Raw genomic sequence first — 25,609 nt, forward strand, 5'->3', positions numbered from 1 at the left:
CATCCACAGTAGGGAGTTTCCCCATAAGTTCCAAGTATGGACGAAGCTTTAAGGAGCTGCACTGCACTTTCTAACCTGCCCAAGGCCCTTGCCAGATTTTCATCACTGCCAGCTTCTATGATATAAGCCATGTAAGCTCTATCTCCTGGTAGTCCCCACAGTGTGCATCAGTCATCACCCCAACATACACAGGAAAGCAGATCTCTGTGTCCACCTATTCACTGGAGGAAATCCTGAGAGGTCTGAGCCCCTAGGGTGTTCTCATTCCCTTCTCTCTAATAAGTTAGGGCATGGACCTGACTCAGATTTAACCCAGTATCAGTTCAGTTGGTGGCTTGTAGAAAAGGACTACCTCTTTCAGGGACATTGTTGGGCTCACGTGATGCTTGTGATGAACTTTTCTAGCCTCCCAGTCACCAACCCAGGAACCATCTGCGACACAGTACTCTGGTTTGTGCAATAATAAAGGACTTTTGTTTAAGCGCCTTTAATCTTAGTGGGGGGTGGTCTATTCACTGAGGGCTTAGAAAGCAGAATTGGGCTCTACAAGCATGAAGGCTGAATAACTTTTGTGGGGATCCCAAACTTTATGTGCCTCAGAGGGGATGATAATGATAGCAGAAAATGGCTTTCCAGCTTGGGCCTGGTTTGCACATTGCCCAAGGTCTCCCGGGAAGGACTGTAGGGCTTCGTGGTCTTGATTTGTGACCTGGATGCCAGGATTTCTTGTGGGGTCAGAGGTCACCTTGAGGAGGGGCCAGTTTTTATAGCACCCTCCAGTGCTTCTTGGGAGCAACATGACTTTTTCATATTACATAATGTCTAGCACTGCTGAGGGAGTCTTCCCCAGGTCGTCCAAAGGAACAGCCCTGATGTCCAGAATCCAGTAGGTGGGTGTCACTGGTTGTAAGACCCTAGGGGCCAGAGGAACCATGGTTGGTTACAGCAGCACTGGGTTAATAAGGAATGGTGGAGACTGCAGCAAATTAGAGGGAATAACCTCTTCTAAAATTGCTTCAACAAGTGTTCTAATGACTATGGCTGTGTGAGATCAGTGTGTACACACATTCTGTGATCCTCCAGACATGAATGTCTTCTGTAGCTGAGGTCATCGTCAGAAAATAAAGGTTTTGTGAATTCCTGTGTCCTCTCTGGGCTGTTCAGCTCAAGGCCATCGCTACTTAAGGAGGAAAACAAGGATGGAGAGAATGCAGATCCTGTAGTCCAGGCATGTGATATTTATGACCCAGCTGTATTCCTGTTGAGGAGAAATGGCCTTCACTGCTCGCTAATTTTGTTGCCAGCTGCCTTCCCAGGGTGTTAGGAGAGTGATGGTGGAGTCAACATGGGCTTGCTAAACCTGCTTTTCTAGAGTGGAAGTTCTAGATTTTTATTTTGAACCGTTTTTTAAACATTAAGGTATAATTGACATGGAATAAACACAAAGTATACAATTTGGTAAGTATTGACATATATACCCATGAAACTACCATAATCATGATAATGGTATATTCGTCACACACATATTCACCTCATGACCTTTTATAATCTCTCTTTCTGCTCTTTAGGTGCTCTAGGCAACTAATGATTTACTTTCCTTTACAATAGATTAGTTTGCATTTTCAAGAATTTTACATTAAAGTGTTCACTTTTTTTTTCTTTCAGGTTTCCTTCAAGGTAAAAATCTATTTTAATATTCATCAATGGTGGTTATATGAGTAGTTCATTTAATTACAGAGTAGCATTCTGTTTTATGGCTATACTAGTATTTGTTTATCCATTCATCTGTTTATGGACATATGGGCTATTTCCAGATTTTGGCTATTGCAAATAAAGGTGCTATGGACATTTGTATACAATTCTTTATATGGAGATAAGTTTCATTCCTCTTGTGTTAATAAGTCAAAGTGTAATGCCTGAGTCAGGCTGGAGGAATGTTTATAACTTTTTAAGGAACTGCCCAACTGTGACCTAAAATGGTTGTTCTCTTTTACATTCCTACTAGCAGTTTATGAGATTTCCACTTTCTCCACATTTTTGCCAGTACAGCTTTTAAAATTTTTCCCTTTTAATAAATGTGTAGTGGTATTTCATTAAGGTTTAAATTGAATTTCCCTAATGATTCATGATGTTGAGCATTTTTTTTCATGTGTTTATTTGCTACCTGTACATTTTATTTGGTAAAAGACTACTTCGTATCTTTTCTTATTTTTTTAATGAATTTTGGCTCTTTCCCTTTTCATTAACAAATAAGATAGTGACACAACAATGACATGTTGGAATTTTTGGAATAATTGTTTTTAAGTACTTGCATATGTCCTCATTTTTTACTCATTTTTTTGTACTATGCATAATACAATAGCCACATACACCATACACTTTTAAGTTTAATCTGCATTAACATATTCTCCATCATTTTCTTAAGTCTACACATTCAATAATACAATAAATCAAGCCTGGGTTTTTAGTATTTGACAGTTTCTGTGGTGTAAATACTCCCACCACGGCCAAATTCAAATTGCCAACACAATGTCATTGAACATGGAGTTGGGAAGAATTGCCAGTAGCACACACCACCTCAAGAACGTAGATAATAAAAAAAGTAGTAAAATGATTAGGAAGTGACAAGTTTTGTATAGTTGTTTTCCAGTTTAATTAAGGTGTAATTGACTTAAACAGCACAGACTTAAAGGTACATTTTGATGTTTTGATACGAGTTACTCACCTGAAACCAGAAGTTTCCTCCTGCCCTTTATAAGTCATCCTTCTCAACATATAAAATTACTGATAGAAAGATATATTTTAGCTTTTGTAATGATATTTTCAAATACACAAAAATGGAAAAGAATGTCATGGAACCCATGAACACTTACCCAGTCCACCATCATTACTTCATGCCCATTCTTTTTCATCTATTTTACTTATAATCCCAGATATCATGTCATTTAATCTGTAACCTCTTCAGAATGTGTTTCTAAAATGTAACACTTTCATAACTCTGATAATTTTATCACAAAATTAAAATATTGAAAATACGGTATCAGTGCTGAATTTTATCAAATGTCTTTAAAATGTGTTCTTTAAGGCAGACTGTTTGCAGTTAGGACACAAAATGTATTATGGATTTTATTAGGTTTGCCATGTAACTGTATTAACCCATAGGCACCTCATACTTCCCCGGGTGGTGCAAATGGCTAAGTGCGCAACTGCTAGCTGAAAGCTTGGCTGTTTGAACCCACCCAGATGTGCCTCAGAAGACAAGCCTGGTGATCTGCTTCTGAAACATCACAGCCTTGAAAACCCTATGGAGCACAGTTCTATTCTGACACACATGGAGTTACCATGAGTCGGGATTGACAGCAACTAACAACTACCCGTTTTTTATTTTATTTTTGAAATTGATAAGCCATTTGTCCATTACAATTTTTTGTTTTTAACTTGGCTTTGTAAACTTTTTATTTTACTGTGGTAAAATAGATTAAAAAAAATTGCATTTCAAACATTTTAAGTGTACGATTTGGTGGCATTAATTACATTCACCATGTTGTGCAACCATCACCACCATCTATCTCGAAAGCTTTATCACTACACAGAAGCTCTACCCGTTCAATATTAACTCCGCCTTGTCCCCTCCCTTCAGCCACTGTAATCTCTACTTTCTGTCCCTATAAATTTGCCTGTCCTAGATATTTCATATAAGTGTAATCATACAATATTTGTCCTTTGATGTCTGACTTACTCAGCCTAATGTTTTCAAGGATCACCCATGTTGTACCATGTATTAGAATTTCATTCCTTGAAATGAATAATACGGCTGAAGAATATTCTATTGTACATACCACATTTTGTGTATCCATTCATCTGTTGATGGATACTTGAATTGTTTCCACCTTTTGGCTATTGTAAATAATGCTGCAATGAGCATTGGTGTACAAGTATTTGAGTCTCTTCTTTCAATTCTTTTGAGTATATGGCCAGGAAGTTAGCAAAAAAGAAGACCTTCAACGAAATGAATTGACACACTGGCTGCAACAATGGGCTCAAGCATAACATCGATTCTAAGGATGGTGCAGTACCAGGTAGTGTTTCGTTCTGTTTACGTAGGGTCGCTACGATTGGAACTGACTCGATGATACCTAACAACAACAACATGGTAATTCTATGTTTAACTTTTTGAGGAACTGCCAAACTGTTTCCCACAGTGGCTGCACCATTTTACATTCCCATCAGCAATGCGTGAGGGTTCTAATTTCTCCACTTCCTCTACAAAACTTGTTATATTCCATTTGTTGTTGTTAGTTTTTATAATAGCCATCCTACCCGTCGTCGTCGAGTTGATTCCAACTCATAGCGACCCTACAGGACAGAGTAGAACTGCCCCATAGAGTTTCCAAGGAGCGGCTGGTGGATTCGAACTACTAACTTTTTACTTAGCAGCTGTAGCACTTAACCACTACACTGCCAGGGTATCTCACTGTGGTTTTGATTTATATTTCCCTAATGACTAGTAATGTTAAGCATCTTTTCATGTGCTTATTATCCATTTGCATATCTTTTTGGAGAAATGTCTTTTCATGTCCTTTGCTCTTTTTTTTTTTTTTTAGAAATTGGGTTGTTTGTTGTTGAGTTTTAGGAGTTCTTTATATACTCTGCGTATTAAACCCTTATTAGAAATATAATCTAAATATTTTCATCTATTCTGTAAGTTGTCTTTTCACTTTCTTGATAATGTTCTTTGATACACAAAAATTTTATTTTGATGAAGTCCTATTTTTCTTTCTTCTTTTTTTTCTTTTCCTCATGCTGTTGGTGTTGTCTCTAAGAATCCATCGCCAAATTCAACGTCCTTAAGATTTAGCCCTATGTTTTTTTCTAAGAGTTTTATTGTTTTAAAGTATGTGTTAATTAGTGGGGGAGTATATGTTGGATTTAGCATTGGAAATTGCTGGTTAAATGAAGGTAACACATTTATGTTTATTTTTCTACCAATTTTTCTGACAAATTAAATCATTGTCTCCTAGATACTGATGTTATGGGCTCTGCCACCTTGAAAATAGTGATTATCTTCCTGAAACGGGAGTGGGGGTCCTGAGAAACTCCCCTTTCCTGTTTCTATAACTTCATTTTGCTCATTGGACACATGTTGAGACCCACAGACCTGATCCTCAACCAAATGGTCTTAGCTAACTCATTGGTTCTTTTCTCCAGAGAGATCCCACAAACAATCTCAGCCTTTGAATGGTGTAAACTATTTTTACCAAGTGGGCAGGGACAGTTCCCTCAGTGCTACGTATCTCCTCAGTGGCTTCCAGGCCATTAAGCTTCATTCTAATATCTCTAGGAAGCTGGAGCTCAGAATTCAATCCCCCAAGTTCATTGGCTTCTGCTGTTTCCTCTGCTGAATCCTGAATCTCTTGATAAATGTCAGAATTCCTATGAAAGTGACTGACCCAAGAAATAGTAAAAATGTAAGTGTAAATACAAATTATGGATACTGTCAGTGTTGGACACAATCACTGTGCAAGCAGGAGATAACTTTCTGAGAAAATCTGATGTAGAGCGCCAAGCTTGTCCACTGACTTCAGGGTTCTCCAACAACCCTTTTCCTTCTTCCACTCCATGGCCCTGTCTTGGAGTCTTCTGACTCTGCCTGAACTGAAACTCACGAAACGCTCAAGTGTCAGTCTACACGTATTTAAAACACAAGATAATAGTTATGAGCTCCCAGCTATGAACGTATGCTGAGTGACATTGTGATGTTGTGTGTCCATTTGGTTCTTGTAGCTTTGGGGAATATTTAAAATAATAACTCTAAACATTTCTGTAAGGAGCCCTTGTGACAGTGGTTAAACACTCGACTGCTAACTAAAAGGTTGGCAGTTGGAAACCACCCAGAGGCTCCACAGGACAAAGACCTGGCGATGAGCTCTGGTAAAGATTTCAGTCTAGGAAACCCTATGGGGCAGTTCTACTCTGTCACATGGGGTCGCTGTGAGTCGCAATCGATCCGCAGGCAATGGGTAAACGTATCTATGATCCATGCAGACTACATCCACGGAATCTGGGTGCGCGCCTCTTAAAAGTAGAGAAGTGCGGGCTTATTAAAAGTAGAGAAGTCCTACCCGTCCTCAGAGACTCTAAGTACCTTCACCCAGCGCCTTTCGCAGTGGCACTTGGCCTTTGCACAGTAGCTGGGCCCACAACCACGCGCCGAGGTCGGCAGCTCGGTGGGAAATACGTTACCCAGAAGCCTCTGCGACGCGCAGCTGCAGTGAGCCCATGAGCGCTCGGGAGAGGAGAGGCGTGCGGAAGACGCCTGGGAGAGACTTCCGGCGTCGTCTTCGCGGCGTACTTTTTTTTTTTTTTTTCTTGGATGGAGTCGCGGGAGCAAATCTTCTGAAGCGCTTTATGGGCCCGAGGTGGCAGGAGTCGTTGTTCCCACTGCACAGAGGCGGGTCCGAGGCTCAGCAGTGGCAGTGTCCGCGGTGACCCCACTTCTGGGGACGGTTGTGCCCGGATTCTGACCTGGTCGCCAGCCTCTTACGACCGGGCGCTGCCACCACCGGCAGCTGCGGTGATGGACCCGGCGCAGGTGGGTGCCGTGTACCCCAGGCCCTCACCCGTTCAGTCCCTCCTTCGAATCACAAAAGTTCTGAGTGAGGAGCGCCTGCTCAGATCGCTGCAGCCCAGTCCCCGGAATCGAGGACAATGGGGCGCTCGTGGGCGAGGTCTGCGTTTCTGACAGCCTTTGTGACGAGGTGTGGGACAGCGTTCAGAGAGGCCAGCGTGAGCAAAGGCTTGGAGATGCGACTGAGCCGGGAGTATTCAGGAGATCTGGAGTGGTCCTCACGTTTGCAGGTAGCAGAGTGTGCGAAAAGTCACGCGTTGAATGGCCAGCTGAGGAGTTTTAAGTGTATTTGGAGGAGACTGGGAGACATGGAGGGTTATGAACAAAGAAGGGACGTAATGTGAGTGGGGATTTTTAAAGGATCCCATAGTTGGCTGAGGGCAGAACAGACTGGGAAAGCACTGGGGTTGAAAGGCAGATAAAAGGCCAGAAGGGAGGAGCCGCGGCATTTGAAATGGTTCTCGCCAGTGTCTGGGGGGATGACAGGGCTGTAGGGCACGAGGAGCCTAGGATGGACACCGAGGTGTGGGGTGCTGTATATTTGCTACCCTCTGATGATCTCACCCTCACTTTTGAACCACCAGTCCTAAAAGAAACACAAACTGCAAAGCTCCTCCAGTTCCAGGAATAATTCTACTTTACTCATTCCTGCCAAAGCCACAAAATACAGTAAATGCCGTACAAGATTGTCCCAGGACCTTACACGTTTTTAACTGAATAACTGATCTGTGGTGTGCAGCCTCAGGGGAGTCATATTGCCTCACAGCATGTTCTTACCAAATGATCCCTCTAATACAAGTTGCCCCAACACAGGGCTTACACTCTGTTGTTAGTTGCTGTTGAGTCTGTTCAGACTCATGGTGACCCTGTGTGTGCAGAGTAGAACTGTTCCATAGGGTTTTCAAGGCTGTGACCTTTCAGAAGCACATCGCCAGACCTTACTTTCTAGGCCTCTCTGAGTGGTTTTGAACCACCACTCTTTCGATTAGCAGCCTAGCACTCAACCATTTCCACCACCCAAGGACTCCTCACACTATATATTATCCTATTTGTTTTCAGCCTTAAGCCCATGCTCAGTGTTTTTTATGAACTACAAAACAAGCAACCAGATAAGAAAGTTCACATCTAAGTTGCTAGGTGCTTCTCTCTCTGTCTCCTCTATCAAACTGATTTCATGAGAAGATTAACACTGATATCTTAAGGAATTTATTGTAGACAATGAATTGATTTCTCTTCTCTGAATTCAGACTGGTGACTAAGTGTACACCACTTTCCTTGGGGTATTTGAGGCAATATTCACTGAAATCACTTTCTGTAGGAACTAATTCTGTCTTGGAACTCTATTTGAGAAAGACTGCTTTGGCAGATGAATTTACATGTATTCATGAACAATTTGGAAACCATATATGGTGGCTTCATTTTTGGCCTGTTGCTGTTAGTTGCTGTCAAGTTGATTCTGACTTATGGTGACCCTGTGTGTGCAGAGTAGATCTACTCCATAGGGTTTTCAAGGCTGAGTCCTTTCAGAAGCAGATCATCAGGCCTGTCTTCTAGAAACCTCTGGTTGGGTTCGAACTGCCAACCTTTTGGGTAGGAGTCTAGTGCTTAACCATTTATGCCACCCAGGAACTCTAGTGGATGTAAATTTTTAAAATGTTTAACCGTGTAAGACCAACGTGAATGTATGACTTTTGGATGTTATATTATTAATATTGATATGTCTGCTTATTTTTTGTCTGCTTGATTTATCCCTTTCTGAAAGGATAGTCAAGAGCCAGTAATTTATACATTTGTCTTAGTTATCTAGTCCTGCTGTAACAGAAATACCACAAGTAGATAGCTTTAACAAACAGAAGTTTATTCTCTCACAGTTTAGGAGGCTAGAAGTCTGAATTCAGGGTGCCAGCTCCAGGGGAAGGCTTTTTCTCTCTGCTGGTTCTGGGGTAAGGTCCTTGTTATCAATCTTCCCCTGGTCTAGGAACTTCTCAGCATAGAGACCCCGAGTTCAAAGGACACGCTTCACTCTGGGCACTTCTTGCTTGTTGGTAATGAGGTCCCACTCTTCTCTGCTTGCTTCTCTCTTTTATATCTCAAAAGAGATTGTCTCACCATACAACCTAATCCTGTAGTTTGTGTCCTGTCTCATTAACATAACTGCCTCTAATCCTGCCTCATTAACACATAGGATAATCACATCAGATCACAAAATGGTGGACAGTCACACAATACTGGGAATCATGGCCTAGCCAAGGTGACACACATTTTTGGGGGATACAGTTCAATCCATAACAACATTTATACCCACAATAGTTTCATTTTTGGATTTAAATGTTTATATATATAACCCAAAAAAATAAAATGTATCATATATATATATACGTAATATAATATACATGTATAATTTTTTAAGCCAGGTTTTTCATTTGTGCATTTCTTGTATTTGAAATATTCTTCAATGACATCCTTGCCCTGAGATTCTTTGCCATAGCCCTTAAGCACACAACTACAACCTAACACCTTATGAAGTTTCCCTCTGTCACTTTTGCAAAGCTGTACCCACTCCCCTAGTTTCTTGTTGTCATTAACCTTAATCAGGTTGATTTGGTATTAGCATAAAGGCCCTTGACCAAGGTGACATACTGTGGCTCATCACAGTTGGATACAAGCACACAAAGATGGGCATGGCGCTTGTCTTATGCTTTGGCAGCTTCATGAATTCTGTAAGCTAGGCCATTGTGGATGTGGGCGGTCTTCAGCACCTATTGTAAAGCAGTTATTGACATCTATTACACCTCTAGCAGCAATGCCTTCCTCTGACATGCTGGTGGCTTACAGGTGGGGCTGAATCTTGAACACACCCAGACCTCTGCACAACTTGGCAGCGGCAGAGAAACAGCTTTAATACATATTTTAATTACAGGGAGAGATTGCCAGACTGTATTAAAAACATGGACAAACTTAATTAAAAGGGTTGAAAATGGGCAAATTATCCAATAGGAAAGGTCAACACGGTGCTTACCTTGCTTACTACATCATCAGTAGTGAACAATTTCACGTTTTTTCACCACATCAAAGATCCTGCTTTTAGGTATGGCTGGCATCTGTCTCTTTCCCAACCTTACAGCACATTCCTAAAGAATCAAAGCCTCTTCTTCAAATTTCCAATCCCTGACAGGCAGATGACCCAGTAAGCAAGGTAAGAACGGGCTTACTTATGCTTACTAATATGTGTGAAATTGTTCACTACAGATGATATCTGGTAAGCAAGGTAAGCTTACCTTGCTTCTTGGATAATCTGCCCCTGGTTGACAAAGATATGGGTCAACTGTAACTTTCCTTCCTTGCTGTAGGTTTGTTAAATGGTACCACCAAATTTAAACACATTTAGCAGTTTTTCTAAATCAGGTTAAACATGAACATACTCCATAGCTCATCAATTCTCCACCAGGTTATTTACCCAATAGAAAGGAAAACATTTGTCCACAAAAGACTTGATCTCAAGTGTTTAGAAAAGCTTTATTCTTAATAGCTAATCACTGGAAATAGCCCAAATGTGCATTGCAAAGTGATGAGTATTGTGGTATAGTCATACAATGCACTGTTACTCAGGAATAAAATGGAGCAACTACTAATGTTGTTGATAGGTACTGTTGACTTGGTTCCGACTCATAGTGACCGCATGTACAACAGTACAAAACACTGCTTAGTCCTGAGTCATCCCCACAGTTTTTGTTAGCTTGAGTCCATTGTTGCAGCCACTGTGTCAGTCCATCTCCTTGAGGATCTTCCTCTTTTTCAGTGACCCGCTACTTTACCAAGCATGATGTCCTTTCCAGAGACTGATCCCTCCTGATAACATGTCCAAAGTAGGTGAGACAAAGTCTTGCCATCCTTCTAAGGGGCATTCTGACTGTACCTCTTCCAAGACAGATTTGTTCGTTCCTCTGACAGTCCATGGTATATTCAGTAGTCTTCACCAACATCATAATTCAAAGGCATCAACTTTTCTTTTGTCTTCCTTATTCATCGTCTAGCTTTCGCATGCCTACGAGGCGATTGAAAACACTATGGCTTGGGTCAGGCACACCATAGTCCTTAAAGTGGTATCTTTGCTGTTTAACACTTTAAAGAGGTCTTTTGCAGCAGATTTGCCCAGTGCAATGCGTCATTTGATTTATTGACTGCTGCTTCCATGGGAATTGATTGTGCATCCAAGTAAAATGAAACCCTGTGCAACTTCAGTCTTTTCTCTGTTTATCATGATGTTGCTTATTGGTCCCGTTGTGAGGATTTTTCTTTTCTTTATGTTGAAGTGTAATCTATAGTGAAGGCTGTAGTCTTTAATATTCATCAGTAAGTGCTTCAAGTCCTCTTCACTTTCAGCAAGCACGGTTGTGTCATCTGCATATCACAGATTGTTAGTCTTCCTCCAATCCTGATGCGCCTTTCTTCTTCATATAGTCCAACTTCTGATTATTTGCTTAGCATACAGATTGAATAAGTATGGTGAAAGGATACAACCCTGATGCACACCTTTTCTGATTTTAAACCACGCAATATCCCCTTCCCTTCGACTGCCTCTTGCTCTAAGTACAAGTTCATCATGAGCACAATTAAGTGTTCTGGAATTCCAATTCTTCACAATGTTGTCCATAATTTGTTATGATCCACACAGTTGAATGCCTTTGCATAGTCAATAAAACACAGGTAAACATCTTTGTGGTATTCTATGCTTTCAGCCAGGATCCATCTGACATCAGCAGTGATATCCCTTGTTCCATGTTCTCTTCTGAATCTGGCTTGAATTTCTTGAGTTCCTTGTTGATATACTGCTGGAACCACTTTTGAATGATCTTCAGAAAAATTTTCCTTGTGTGTGGTATGAATAATATTGTTCAATAATTTCTGCATTCTGTTGGATCACCTTTCTTTAGAATAGGTACAAATATGGATCTCCTCTAGTCGGTTGGCCAGCTAGTTGTCTTCCAAATTTCTTGGCATAGACAAGTGAGCATTTCCAGCGCTGAGTCTGTTCGTTAAAACATCCCACTTGGTAATTCGTCAATTCCTGGAGCCTTGTTTTTCACCAGTGCCTTCAGTGTAGCGTGGACCTCTTCCTTCAGTACCATCCGTTCTTGATCATATGATATGTCCTGAAATGACTGAGAATTGACCAGTTATTTTTGGTACAGAGACTCTGTGTATTCTTTCCATCTTCTTTTGATGCTTCCTGAGTCGTTTAGTATATTCCCCGTAGAATCCTTCAAAATTGCAACCCGAAGCTTGAACTTTTTCTTCAGTTCTTTCAGCTTGAGAAATGTCTACTGTGTACTTTTGCTTTCTGTCTCCAGGTCTTTGCACATTTCATTATAATACTTTATCTTCTCCAGCCACCCTTTGAAATCTTCTATTCAGCTCTTCATCATTTTTTCTTTTTCCTTTAGCAACTTTATGTTCAGGAGCAAGTTTCAGAGTCTCTTCTGACATCTACTTTGGTCTTTTCTTTCTTTTTTTCCCTATCTTTCTCATGACCTGTTTCTTCATATATGATGTCCTTGATGTCATTCCACAGCTAGTCTGGTCTTCAGTCATTAGTGTTCAGCGCGTCAAATCTATTCTTGAGATGGTCTCTACATTCAGGTAGGATATACTCAAGGTCGTACTTTAGCTCTTGTAGACTTGTTCTAGTTCTCTTCAGCTTCAACTTGAATTTGCATATGGGCTATTGATGGTCTGTTCCACAGTCAGCCCCTGGCCTTGTTCTGACTGGTGATATTGAGCTTTCCATCATATCTTTCCACAGATGTAGTCAGTTTGATTCCTGTGTGTTCCATCAGATGAGTTTCACGTGTATAGTCGTCGTTTATGTTGTTGAAAAAAGGTATTTGCAATGAAGAAGTTGTTGGTCTTGCAAAATTCTATCATGCAATCTCCGGCATCGTTTCTGTCACCAAGGTAATATTTTCCAACTACCAGTCCTTCTTCGTTTCCAACTTTCACATTCCAATCGCCAGTAAATTATCAATGCGTGTTGACTGTATATTCGATCAATTTCAAACTGAAGAAGTGGTAAAAATCTTCAATGTCTTCATCTTTGGCCTTGGTGGTTGGTGCGTAAATTTGAATAATAGTCGTATTAACTGGTCTTCCACGTGTGCGTATGGATATTATCCTATCACTGACAGTGTTGTACTTCAGGATAGATCTTGAAATGTTCTTTTTGACAATGAACATGACACCATTCCCCTTCAATTTGTCATCCCTGGCATAGTAGACCATATGGTTGTCAGATTCAAAATAGCCAATACCAGTCCATTTTAGCTAACTAATGCCTAGAATATTGATGTTTATGTGTTTCGTTTCATTTTTGACACTCCCATTTTCCTTGATTCATACTTCGTATGTGAAAATTATCGAACAATATCATTAATATCACACACAAGTGAAATTTTCCTGAAGATCATTCAAAAGTGGTTCCAGCAGTACATCAACGGGGAACTGCCAGAAATTCAAGCCGGATTCAGAAGAGAACATGGAACAAAAGATATCATTGCTGTTATCAAATGGGTCTTGGCTGAAATCAGAGAATACCAGAAAGATGTTTACCTGTGTTTTATTGACTATGCAAAGGCATTCGACTGTGTGGATCATAACAAATTATGGACAACATTGTGAAAAATGGGAATTCCAGAACACTTAATTGTGCTCATAATGAACTTGTACTTAGAGCAAGAGGCAGTCATTCAAAATAGAACAAGGGGATATTGTGTGGTTTAAAATCAGGAAAAGTGTGCATCAGGGTTGTATCCTTTCACCATACTTACTCAATTTGTATGCTAAGCAAATCATCAGAGAAGCTGGACTATGAAGAAGAAAGGGGCATCAGGATTGGAGGAAGTATCATTAAGAACCTGCGTTATACAGATGACACAATCTTGCTTGCTGAAAGTGAAGAGGACTTGAAGCACTTACTGATGAAGATCAAAGACCACAGCCTTCAGTATGGATTACACTTCAACATAAAGAAAACAAAAATCCTCACAATGGGACCAATAAGCAACATCATGATAAATGGAGAAAAGACTAAAGTTGTAAAGGGTTTCATTTTACTTGGATCCACAATCAGTTCCTATGAAGCAGCAGTCAAGAAAACAAACGATGCATTGCATTGGGCAAATCTGCTGCAAAAGATCTTTTTAAAGTGTTAAAAAGCAAAATAAGACCTTGAAGACTAAGGTGCTCCTGACCCAAGCTATGGTGTTTTCAATCACCTCATAATCATGAGAAAGCTCAATAGTAAATAAGAAAGACTGAAAAAGAATCAACATCTTTGAATTATGGTTTTGTTGAAGAATATAGACTATACCGTGGATTGCCAGAGAAACGAACAAATCTGTCTTGGAAGAAATACAGCCGGAATGTTGATTTGAAGAGAGGATGGCGAGACTGTTTCACCTACTTTGGACATGTTATCAGGAGGGACCAGTCCCTGGAGGACATCTTGCTTGGTAAAGTAGCGGGTCAGCGAAAAAGAGGAAGACCCTCAAGGAGATGGATTGACACAAAGGCTGCAACAATGGGCTCAAGCATAACAATGATTGTGAGGATGGCTCAGGACTGGGCAATGTTTCGTTCTTTTGTACATAGGGCCGCTATGAATTGAAACTTACTTCACAGCACCTAACAACAATAACAACTTCCAGTGGATTGGCCAGGTAGCTCTCTTCCAGATTTCTTGGCATAGACGAGTGAGTGCTTCCAATGCTGAATCCGTTTGTTGAAACATCCCAATTGGTAATCTGTCAATTCCTGGAGCCTTGTTTTTCACCAATGCCTTCAGTGCAGCTTGGATTTCTTCCCTCAGTACTGTCAGTTCTTCACCATATACTATCTCCTGAAATGGTTGAATGTCAACCAATTCTTTCTGGTACAGTGACTTTGTATATTCCTTCCATCTTCTTTTGATGCTTCCTGTGTCATTTAATACTTTCCCTGTAGAATCCTTCAGTATTGCAACTTGAGGCTTCAATTTTCTCTTCAGTTCTTTCAGCTTGAGAAATACCAAGCATGTTCTTTTTTGGTTTTCTAACTCCAGGTCTTTGCTCATTTCATTATAATACTTTACTTTGTTTTCTCGAGTCCCCCCCTTTGAAATCTTCTGTTCAGCTCCTTTACTTCATCATTTCTTCCTTTTGCTTTAGCTACTCAACGTTCAAGAGCAAGTTTCAGAGTCTCTTCTGACATCCATTTTGGTCTTTTTTTCCTGTCTTTTTAATGACCTGTTGCTTTCTTCATGTATCGTGTCCGTGATGTCATTCCACAGCTCATCTGGTCTTTGGTCATTAGTGTTCAGTGGGTCAAATCTGTTCTTGAGATGGTTTCTAAATTCAGGTGGGATATACTCAAGGTCACACGTGGCCTCTTGTGGACTTGTTCTAATTTTCTTCAACTGAACTTGCATTTAATCAGTCGATGGTCTGTTCCTCAGTAGGCCTCTGGCCTTGTTCTAATTGATGATATTGAGCTTTTCCATCGTCTCTTTCCACAGATATAGTCGATTTGATTCCTGTGTATTCCATCTGGCAAGTTGTACATGTATAAAAACCAAAGAAACCCAAACCGGTTGCTGTTGAGTTGATTCCGACTCATAGTGACCCTATAGAACAGAGTAGAACTGTCCCATGGTGTTTCCAAGAGTAGCTGGTGGATTCGAACTCCAACCTTTTGATTAGTAGCGGAGCTCATAACCACTGAGCCACCAGGGCTCCTCCATGCGTACACTTGTTGTTTATATTATTGAAAAAAGGTATTTGCAATAAAGAAGTCATTGGTCTTGCAAAATTCTATCATGCAATCTCCAGCATCGTTTTTATCACCAAGGCCTAATTTTCCAACTGCTGTTCCTTCTTTGTTTCCAACTTTTGCACTCCAATCACCGATAATTATCAATGCATCTTGATTGCATTTTTGATGAATATCAGACTTCAGAAATTGGTAAAAATCTCTAGTTCCCTCATCTTTGTCGTTAGTGGTTGGTGCGTACATTTGAATAATAGTCGTATTAACTGATCTTCCTTGTAAGCGTATGGATATTCTATCACTGGCAGCGTTATACTTCAGGATAGATCTTGAAGTGTTCTTTTTGATGATGAAAGCTTCGCCCTTCCTCTTAAATTTGTCATTCCCGGTGTAGTATACCATATGATTGTCTGATTCAGAATGGTCTATAATAGTCCATTTCAGCTCAGTAATGTCTAGGATATTGATGTGTATGTGTTCAGTTTCATTTTTGACGACTTCTAATTTTCCTAGATTCACACTTCGTACATTCCATGTTCCAGTTATTAATGGATGTTTGCAGCAGTTTCTTCTCATTTTGAGTCGTGCCATATTAGCAGATGACTTGACTCCATCCACATCACTAAGGTCGACTCTACTTTGACGAGGCAGCTCTTCCTCAGTGGTATTTTGAGTACCTTCCAACCTGAGAGGCTCATCTTCCATATTAGACAATGGATTGCTGCTATTCAGAAGGTTTTCACTGGCCAGTTTTTTCAGAAGTAGACCGCCAGGTCCTTCTTAGTAGTTTTTCTTAGTCTGGATGCTCAGCTGAAACCTGTCTACTTTGGATGACCCTGCTGGTATTTGAAATACCAGTGGCATAGCTTCTAGCATCATAGCAACATGCAAGCCACCACAGTACGACAAACTGACAGACTTGTGGGGAAACTAATACAAAATGAATGTACAGTGAAATCTGTAAGAGCTGGAACTCAATAGGACTGCCTTGTTTTTCCGGGTGTCACAAATTTTCCGCCTTTGACAGGGTGCAGTCTTACCGCTTTTCTATGGCTCTCTACTAGTGGAAAATACTTGCGTTTTCCTTTTCTAACCTGTTTCCGCCTTACACATGTTCCGGCTTTTGTAGGTTTTACTGTATTAAGAATTGTTTCTGTGTCAGTGGATCTAAATATAAAAGCATAAATTCTTTTTTTTTAAATTAATTTCTGTTATAGGCAAACCCCCATGCCAGACCTTAAGCAGGAGCCTGAGACTTTCTAACCCTTCCCCCAGGTACTCCCAGCATCCTCTGCCTCTACTTCTCTGTCATAACAAGGGACAAGTGTACTTGATTCTGGAATATTCTCTAAGGGGCCAGCTCTACAAAGCGCTGCACAAGTACCACCTGTTTGCTGAAATGTTGAGTGATATGCTCATCACTCCAGCCATAAAACTGCAGTTATTGCGGAGAAAGCCTTGTAGTTTCTCCTGATCACAAGGGTTCTATGAGGACACAATTGTGTTCTAAGTCATTGCACCCTACTCCAGATGTGCCATAGGTGGTAGACTAGAAGCTGTGGGGCCCGAGGCTCTTGTGGGCAGCATGTGTGTCACTGCTTGTAGCTGGGGCACATGTTTTGATTGCTTATTTTCCTCTCAGCTAATGGCAAATGACCTTCCACAACGTCAGTTTTAGTTGCTGTTATAAAAATTATATCCCTCGCTCAAGGTCCCAAGTAAGGAGTGACCGGGGGTAGAGGTTATGAATCCCCAGAACACCCAGGGTTCGTGGCCCCAGGCCCAGGACAGCTGCTGGAGACTAAGGACAGGATGTGTGGGCCACTAGCAGGCTCAGCACACCATGATCAGTGAGTCCTTTGCCTTCCATCTTGGGGGTGGGGACAGTGCTGGTGGTGGTGGGAACTACATTACCCAGAAAGACCTGTGCTGTGAGCTGCCGGCTCTTAACCAATGAAGGCCAGGAGAGGGATGTTTTGGTTGGAAACCCTTACGTTGAATGGGACCTGTGGCCTTACTGTGATCATTTTGGCTTTAGCACTACAACATGTCTTGTGACTTCAGACAAAATTCGCATAGCCAGAGACTCAGTTTCTCCGGGTAGAGTCCCTGAGATGCACACTAGCAAGTCCGCCCCACCTATGTGATACTCAGAGAATAGAAGTGCCTCTGAGGCTGGACTGGGTACAGTAGTGCCTGCCGGTCCTGATCCGCCTAAGGGCTTCAGTGGTGCCCCAGGCCTTAACCTGCCTTGATATGGGGGATTGTGTGACCTGCATCTCTTCACTTTCCCCTTTCCCTGCTATTGCGTCTGCAGGCCCCGACAAGGGTGGCTCAGTCTAAACCAGGGTTATGTGGAGAGGTCCCCTCTGGCACCCAGTGAGATTACGAGTGAAAGGGCATCCCAGGTACAGAGACCATCATGTGCAAATAATTACAGGTGAGACAGCTGTGAATGTTCAATGAACCACAGCTCCCCTTTTTTTCTGGTGGAAACAGAGCAGAGGGACAGGGTTCATGCCTGAGTTGGCAAGCTTAGGAGCTGGGCCTCTATTCTGAGGGTAGTTGGGGCCATAAAGGGTTTGGAGCAGAGGAGGGAAGTGGTCTGACGTAGTCTTAACAGGATTCCTCTGGCTGTAGAATGGACAACAGACTGGGGGTGAGGGTGGGGTGATGATGGAGATCAGTGTGGAAATAAAGGCCACCCAAATGAAAACGAGTGAAGGCTGTTTATTAAGAGATACCTATGGCAAGGGGAGCCCTGGTGGCACACTGGTTAAACGTTCGGCCGCTAACCGAAAAGGTCAGCAGTTCGAATCCACCAGCTGCTCTTTGGAAACCCTATGGGGTAGTTCTACGCTGTCTTATAGGATTGCTATGAGTCGGAATTGACTCGATGGCAATTTTTTTTTGTTTTTATTGGCAAGGGAGTCAGCTGCTGTCACCTGCATTTGGCAGACAGGGGAATTGGAAAGCTTTATAGTGGGAAAAAGGGAAGGTTTCAGGTATGTCCTGATTGGAGTTTGTTGGCATAAGGAAGCTGCAGGCAGGCTAATGAAGCAGGGCATCCTATGTGACTGGTTAGGGGTGCATGTTTATCTTTCTTTGGTTGGTCCTAAAAGTTAGGGAAGCTGGCAGTTATTGTCCTAGTCCTGACCGTTTGGAGCTGATTCCTGCTGAGGTTGGGGTTTGGCTTCCTGGGCTGGTTGCATCAGAGGTTGTGGGTCAGTGTACTGTTTTTATACATGTCTGGTTACTGTCCACTTGTATATTCAGTCTCTCACAGGGATATCAGGAAGGAGGTTACTGCAGTAGTCCAGGTGAGTGTCGAGGGGGCTGGGCCAGAGTGGTTGCTATGGAGGTGGCAGAAGAAGTTGTTTTCTCAGTCTGTTATTCTGCTAAGACTGTTGTGGATTGAATTGTGTCCCACCAGAATATACATTGAAGTCCTGGCCCCTGTAACTGTGGATGTCATCTTGTTTGGAATTAGGGTTTTGCTTTTATGTTAATGAGGCCATGCCAAAGTAGCGTGGGTCCTAAACCTAATCCCTTCTGAGTGATGTCCTATAAAGGGGACACCTAAGGGAGAAGAGACAATGTGAGGAACATTCTACAAACCAAGGAATGCCTGGGGCTACTGACAAGGAACTGCCCTCCCCTAGAGCCCATACCCTGATTTGGATTTCTAGCTTCTAAAACTGTGAGACGATAAATTTCTGTTCTTTAAAGCCACCCATTTGTGGTATTTTTTTTGTACAGCAGCACTAGGTAACTAAGACAGACTGTATCTTCTGACGCAGATAGTAAGACAGAAGGAAATGATAACCTAAGGCTTTGGGCTTAGCAGCTAGAAGGATGGAAATGCCTTCAGCCAAGATTAGGAGGTTGTAAGGGTTATATTCAGAGGATAGGTGGAGATAGGAAGGTTGTGACTGTGGAGGGGACAGCATGTTTGTGGTAGGCAGAAAAATGGCCCCCTGAAGATGTCCATGCCCTAATCCCAGGAACCTGTGACTATGTGATTTTACATGCAAAAGACTAGAGTTGTGATTAAGTTAAGGATTGAGATGGAGAGATTATTCTGGGTTATCCAGTGGCCCCAGTGTAAATACAAAGGTGCTTATAAGTGTGAGACAGAAGGGCTGAGCTAGAGAAGGAGATTTGGCAAAGTAGAAGTCAGAATTATCTGATTGCTGGTTTGGAAGATAGACAAAGGGGCTAGAAGCCAAGGAATGCAGGCAGACTTTAGAAGCTGAAAAAGGCAAGGAAATGGATTCTCTCCTAGAGCCTTTAGAAGGAATACAACCCTGCCAGCACCTTGACTTTAGCTCAGTGAAACCCATTTTGGGACTATGACATCCAGAACTGTTAATATGTTTGTGTTGTTTTAAGCCACAAACCTGTTGCTGTCGTGTTGATTCCGACTCATAGCCACCCGATAGGACAGAGTAGAACTGCTCGATAGAGTTTCCGAGGAGCGACTGGTAGATTCGAACTGCTGACCTTTTAGTTAGCAGCTGAGCTCTTAACCACTGAGCCACCAGGGCTCCAAAGTTAAGCCACAAAGTAGCAATTTGCTATAGTAGGATTAAGAAACTAATACACTGTGCAACAGAGAACTGAAAGAGGGCAGAGGGTTAGTGGCATCACTAGAGGGGTACAGGGGGTTGTGAACCACATTGGGTGGCACCAAAATGACTATCTCAAATTTTTGTGCAGTGTTTCAGCAGTGTTTTAACAACAAAAGCATTTTTCATAAGCTCAGGTTGCATGTATTAATATATCTCCAAGGCTAAAACACTATGCTAGGTTTTTGAACCTTCTAATGCATTCCAGTCAGAGCTGTCATTATTACCCAGTTACAATGATCTTCAAATCACATGGTTTTGTCTGCATACACTGTAAGCACGTGCTCTTGTTTTCATCGCTGCTGGTGTTTTTATACTTGCTGATTCTGTCACATTTTCTGGCCTTTTTGCTTCAATATTGTTATAATTAGTGTTTGTGAACCTATATTAATAACTTTTTTGAGAATGAAATAGTAATTAAAGGAAAAGAAGGAAAAAATAAAAACAGGTTTTTGCTCGGTCATTAATAACGTAACTAATACAATGTAGAAGATTTTACAAAACAATTTTGTTGTTAATGTTCATATAATCTAAGAAATATTACATTTAAACAATTTATAACTCACATATTTTATGATTAAAATTGGCAATAAACGTTATTAAGGATTCTGTATGGTCTGGTATGAGAGGAGGTCCATGGGGGGAGGTGACACCATAAGTTACTGAACTGGGTGACACCCTAGTGACACCACTGCAGAGGTCTGCATGGTGTTCTGGGTGCCTGTGACTGAAGCAGGGAACAAGACCAGGCAGGAGGCCTTCAAAGCGGGAATGGGGGCTATCCTTAGCAGTGGGGGCCCTTGGTGAGCTGGGCAGGATGGAATCCTGATTGTACTGCCGAGCACTCTTTGGATGCCATGTGCAGAGGGACGTGTGGGGAGTCTAGGGAGGTGTGTATGGATGGGCCAGAAGGGTGGTGGTAGACAGCCAGAGATGAGAGGAGGGTGTGATCCAAAGAGTGATGTGCACAAGAGGAGGGAGTGGGGACTGAAAGTCCTAGGACCCTGTTACTGGAGGGAGCCCAGGTTTGTGCCTGAGAGGCATGATCTGGGGTACTCCAGGGGAACTGGCTAGCAGGAGAGGGGTGGGACTGTGCATGCTAAACCCAGAGCTTAGATAGCATCCATCCGCCCACCTGCTGCTGACTGTGGCTGACACAGTGATCACTGGGGTCATGAGGACAATGTGAGGACCAATGGCACTGATGTCTGTTATCTCCTCTGACTTGGAGAACAGGGGAAGTGGCTGAGCAGGGGTTGTTATGAGTGGATTGGGGGGGTCCTTGGGCAAAATATTTTTCACGGACCTTGCTGTCCTCCTCATTACAGGGCCCTGTGATCTTTGAGGATGTGTTCGTGTACTTCTCCCAGGAGGAGTGGGGGCTCCTTGATGAGGCTCAGAGACTGCTGTACCGCAATGTGATGCTGGAGAACTTTGCACTTATAGCCTCGCTGGGTAAGGCCCACATCCCCATATTGATGATGACCCCAGCGTCCTTTTCCCTTTTCCCCAGGAACTGCTCTGTCTTTTGTACAGTTGGATCACGGGCACTTCTTCCGACCCAGTTTCCTGCAATAGGTGCTGTGGTTGCCAGGCTCAGCTGTATGGAGCATCCCCACCTCTCACTGAGCAGCCCTGAAGTCATGCACTCAAGGGTTTGCAGGTTACTAGAGTTGCAGTCTGCCCAATGGATCCCATTTGGCTTGGGTACTTTCTGAGCTGGTGCATCTCTCCAGAACCATGACTCCTCTGTGCCCAAGGTTCTGCCTCCTTCCTCTAGGCCTCTAGGTAACATATTATGGGGCCTGACTGTCCCAGGAATTGCAGGCACTGGCATAATCACTATTTGCAGGGGACCATTGGGCTGTTCTTGCAAAACCTTCCTTCAAAGTTCTTTTTGTAATAGTTTTCTCACCTGTGGTCTGTCATAGCATGGGTTGCCCTGGACCAGTGCTGGCCACTCACCTGTCCTATCCTTCTCTTAGGAATTGCATCTTCCAGATTACACAAAGTCACCCAACTAGAGCAAGGGGAAGAGCCCTGGATGCCTGACCAGGTGGATATGATTCCAGCCCCAGCAAGAACGGCCCAGAGAGGACCTGGTCCTGGTGAGTGTATGCCAGGGAATGGCACAGTGTCAAAGCTGGCTCCAAATGGTCCCAGCAACATTGTCATACCAGCATTTGTTTCTGAGGCCAGTGGCCACACCACATTTCTACCTTTGTCCCCATTCTTGACACTTTGTGACATCATTTCCAGTCTGACTTCTGACCTCTGACTATCTTCCACTCCCTGGCCTTTACCTCTCCCCCACTCCTCTTCATGGCTTAGTCTGCAGTGCTCTCCAACACTGGCCTGCATTTAGTGTGTTGTGAGATGTGCCCACATCCTTAAATAGTCCTTGAACACCAGCTACTCTTTTGTCATTGGATTTTCCTGGGCCAGGACGCACCCTTCTTTACAGCACTCACCTGCCACCAGCAGCCAGGGCCCTCTTGAAAGTCATTTGCTGAGGTATGAATCAGAGACCCTGCCTCCTCTCCTACACTGCACTTGTGTCCTCACCCTCCAGGAGCCCAGCTACCTCTTTCATCATAAATGGGTCGACATACATTTATGATGGAGTTGCCCCCTCTCACCAAAGTCAACATGAACTTCACTAGAATTTCTCTGCTTTCAGGCTGTTGGCATGGAGTGGAGGAGGAGGAGACACCTTCTGAGCAAAGTGTCTCTGTAGAAGGAGTGTCACAGATCAGGACTCCCATGGCAGGTCCATGCACCCAGAAGACCCACCACTGTGACATATGTGGTTCAATATTGAAAGACATTTTGCACCCGGCTGAACACCAGGGAAGCAAAGCCAGGCAGAAACTGTATATGTGTTGGGCGTGTGAGAAGCAATTCTGGTTCAGTGCAAACCTTTCCCAGCACCAGAAGCAGCACAGTGGAGAGAAATTCATCAAAAGGGATGAGTGCAGGGACCCTGGGAAGAGCTGCAGAGTCTACATGCCAGAGGAGACCTACACATACAGGGAGGGTGGGAAGGACTTCCCAACCACCACTGGGCTTCTTCAGCCCGAGGTCCCTCACAGCGGGGTGAAGCCCCACAAGAACACCCAGTGTGGGGGTACCTTTTGCACTGGGCAAAGGCATTGCAAGTGCAGCAAATGCAGGAAAGCCTTTAGCCCCAAAGATTCACTTGTTCAGCACCAGAGAATCCACACCCTAGATAGGTCTTATGAGTGTAGTGAATGTGGGAATTTCTTTAGCTGCAACTCCAATCTTGTCCGGCACCAGAAAGTCCATACAGGAGCCAGGCCTTATATATGCAGCAAATGTGGAAAAGCCTTCAACTGCAAAGACACACTTGTTCGACACCAGAGAATCCACACTGGAGAAAGGCCCTATGAGTGTAGCGAATGTGGGAAACTCTTTAGCCAAAGCTCTGACCTTTTTAAACACCAGACAGTTCACACTGGTGAAAGGCCTTATGAATGCAGTGAATGTGGAAAATTCTTTAGACAAATCTCAGGCCTTACCGAACACAGGCGAGTTCACACAGGTGAAAGGCTCTATCAGTGTGGTGAATGTGCGAAATTCTTCAGTAGCAAGTCTAACCTCATTCGACACCAGGAAGTTCACACAGGAGCAAGGCCCTATGTCTGCAACGAATGTGGGAAAGAGTTCAACCGCAAACACACACTTATTCTGCACAAGAGAATTCACACTGGAGAAAAGCCTTATGTGTGCAGTGAATGCGGGAAAGCCTTTAGCCAAAGCTCCCACCTTATTGTACACTGGAGAACTCATAGCAGTGACTATGAGTGCAGCAAATGTGAGAAAGCCTTTAGCTGCACCTCCAAACTCATTCAGCACCAGAAAGTCCACACTGGAGAAAAGCCTTATGAGTGCAACAAATGTGGGAAAGCCTTTACCCAAAGGCCAAACCTTATACGACACTGGAAAGTTCACACTGGAGAAAGGCCTTATATATGCAGCGAATGTGGGAAAGAGTTCAATCGCAAACACACACTTGTTCTGCACCAGAAAATTCACACTGGAGACAAGACTTCAGTGCAGCAAATGTGGAAAATCATTTCACCAAAGCAACCATCTGGAGAAAGGGCTTAGCAGTGCTGTCTCCTTGTTCAACCTAACAACTCACCCAACTCAGAGTGAAGCTCTGAGAGGTGTTTTCTTTGGGGTGGAGGGAATTAGTCAGTAGTGGAACCTTACACATGAACATCCACACTGGGGAGATTCCCTGTGAATACCGAGTATGTGAGATGCTCTCAGAAGCTCAGTTGCACTTTCTAAACCACCAAGGGCCTTTACCAGAGCTATGGGACTGCTAGTACCTGTGGCAGACACCATCCTGTCTCTCCCACCTGGCCAAGTCCCACAGTGTGTGTCAGTCACCCCAGCATGCTTAGGGCAGGCGGACTCCCTGTGCTGTCTGCCTAGTCCTAGAAATCATGAATGGTCTCATGGCACTTTGGGAGCCTTCATTTCCTCCCATCTGTCTGGTTTAGTCATGGAAATAATCAGCTTTGTCCCAGAGGATACAAGATGGGCTCTGCAGGTGGCTTACAGAGGTTTACCGACTTCGTAGACATTTTTGGTTTCATGTGATGCTCATTAAGGATGTATCCAGCTTCCAAGTACTCAGCCCTGGAACTGTCTGCCTCCCATTGCTCTTATTTGTGTGATAATAAAGGCTGTATTGTTTAAACCTTCTTTAATCTGGGAGGTTCTCTTCATTATGTGGACAGTGCTGTGAACAGAATTGTGTTCTGCCAGCTTTTATGGGAGTCCCCAATCTTCTGTGCCTCAGATGGGAACACTTCAGTTTTGACCTAATTTGCATTGCTGCCCGAGGCCTAGAGAACTCTGCAGGGTTTCATCAGAGTAATTATGTGGCCTGGATGCTAAGATAACTGGATGCCAGCATATTTGTTGGCCCAGAGGTAACCATGAGGAGGTGATATAAAAACATCTTGGTTTTAAGACCTTTAGAAGTAGAAACCAACTGAGGATTTGGATTTTAAGCTGTTTCCCAAAATACTCATTAGTATTTTCTGAGCATAGTGGGTAAACTATCTTTCAAATGGAGAGAAAAATGGTCTAGGAATACCCTAAGTTGAGAAGATGCATGTGGGCTTCACATGGTATTTATAGTAAGAAACAGCAACTTTCATACAAATGAACTAAATAACGGAAATTAGCAAATAGATGACAAAAATTATTGCAGAGTAGATCTGATTTTTGGTAACAGTTCATAATTCAGTACATTGAAAATATCGTTTATGTTTGTATATCTTCATCTGATTAAACTCATTAAATAGATGGAAAACACTATAGTAAAGACAACAGTTTTGTTCCAAACACTCAACCAGTCAGAACTGCCTCAATATAGGAATGAGTACAACTCACAGTATTCCGAAGTCTTCTTTCTCTATCCTAAATGTATGCACGGTTATCCTTCGATACTGTCAGTGAGTTCTATATCAGCAAAAAAAATTTTTTAAAGCCTTAGCTTGAAGAGATATATAAG

General features: G+C 42.7%; 1 protein-coding gene and 1 pseudogene across 1 annotated transcript; one reads left to right on the forward strand and one right to left on the reverse strand.

The window, feature by feature from the left end:
• The first annotated feature begins 6,689 nt into the window (after window positions 1-6,689).
• LOC105756015 (zinc finger protein 671) lies at window positions 6,690-24,316 on the forward strand. Its single transcript, XM_023741260.1, has 4 exons — window positions 6,690-6,858; window positions 21,384-21,510; window positions 22,041-22,163; window positions 22,736-24,316. Exons 1-4 carry the CDS (start codon window positions 6,709-6,711, stop codon window positions 24,184-24,186), a joined length of 1,851 nt encoding a protein of 616 aa, XP_023597028.1. The 5' UTR covers window positions 6,690-6,708; the 3' UTR covers window positions 24,187-24,316.
• On the reverse strand, window positions 7,195-9,799 carry LOC111822416 (40S ribosomal protein S12 pseudogene; annotated as a pseudogene).
• Window positions 24,317-25,609: the final 1,293 nt, after the last annotated feature.

This window comes from Trichechus manatus, unplaced genomic scaffold (genome assembly GCF_000243295.1).
Source record: "Trichechus manatus latirostris isolate Lorelei unplaced genomic scaffold, TriManLat1.0 scaffold00176, whole genome shotgun sequence".
Lineage (NCBI taxonomy): Eukaryota > Metazoa > Chordata > Mammalia > Sirenia > Trichechidae > Trichechus > Trichechus manatus.

What these genes read in the sequence shown, in the direction of transcription:
- LOC105756015 (XM_023741260.1), top strand. Translation starts at nt 6,709, where the DNA reads ATGGGGCGCTCGTGGGCGAGGTCTGCGTTTCTGACAGCCTTTGTGACG. An exon ending in TGCACTTATAGCCTCGCTGG is followed by an intron (nt 21,511 to 22,040) that starts GTAAGGCCCACA and finishes TCCTTCTCTTAG; the next exon opens with GAATTGCATCTTCCAGATTA. An exon ending in CCAGAGAGGACCTGGTCCTG is followed by an intron (nt 22,164 to 22,735) that starts GTGAGTGTATGC and finishes CTCTGCTTTCAG; the next exon opens with GCTGTTGGCATGGAGTGGAG.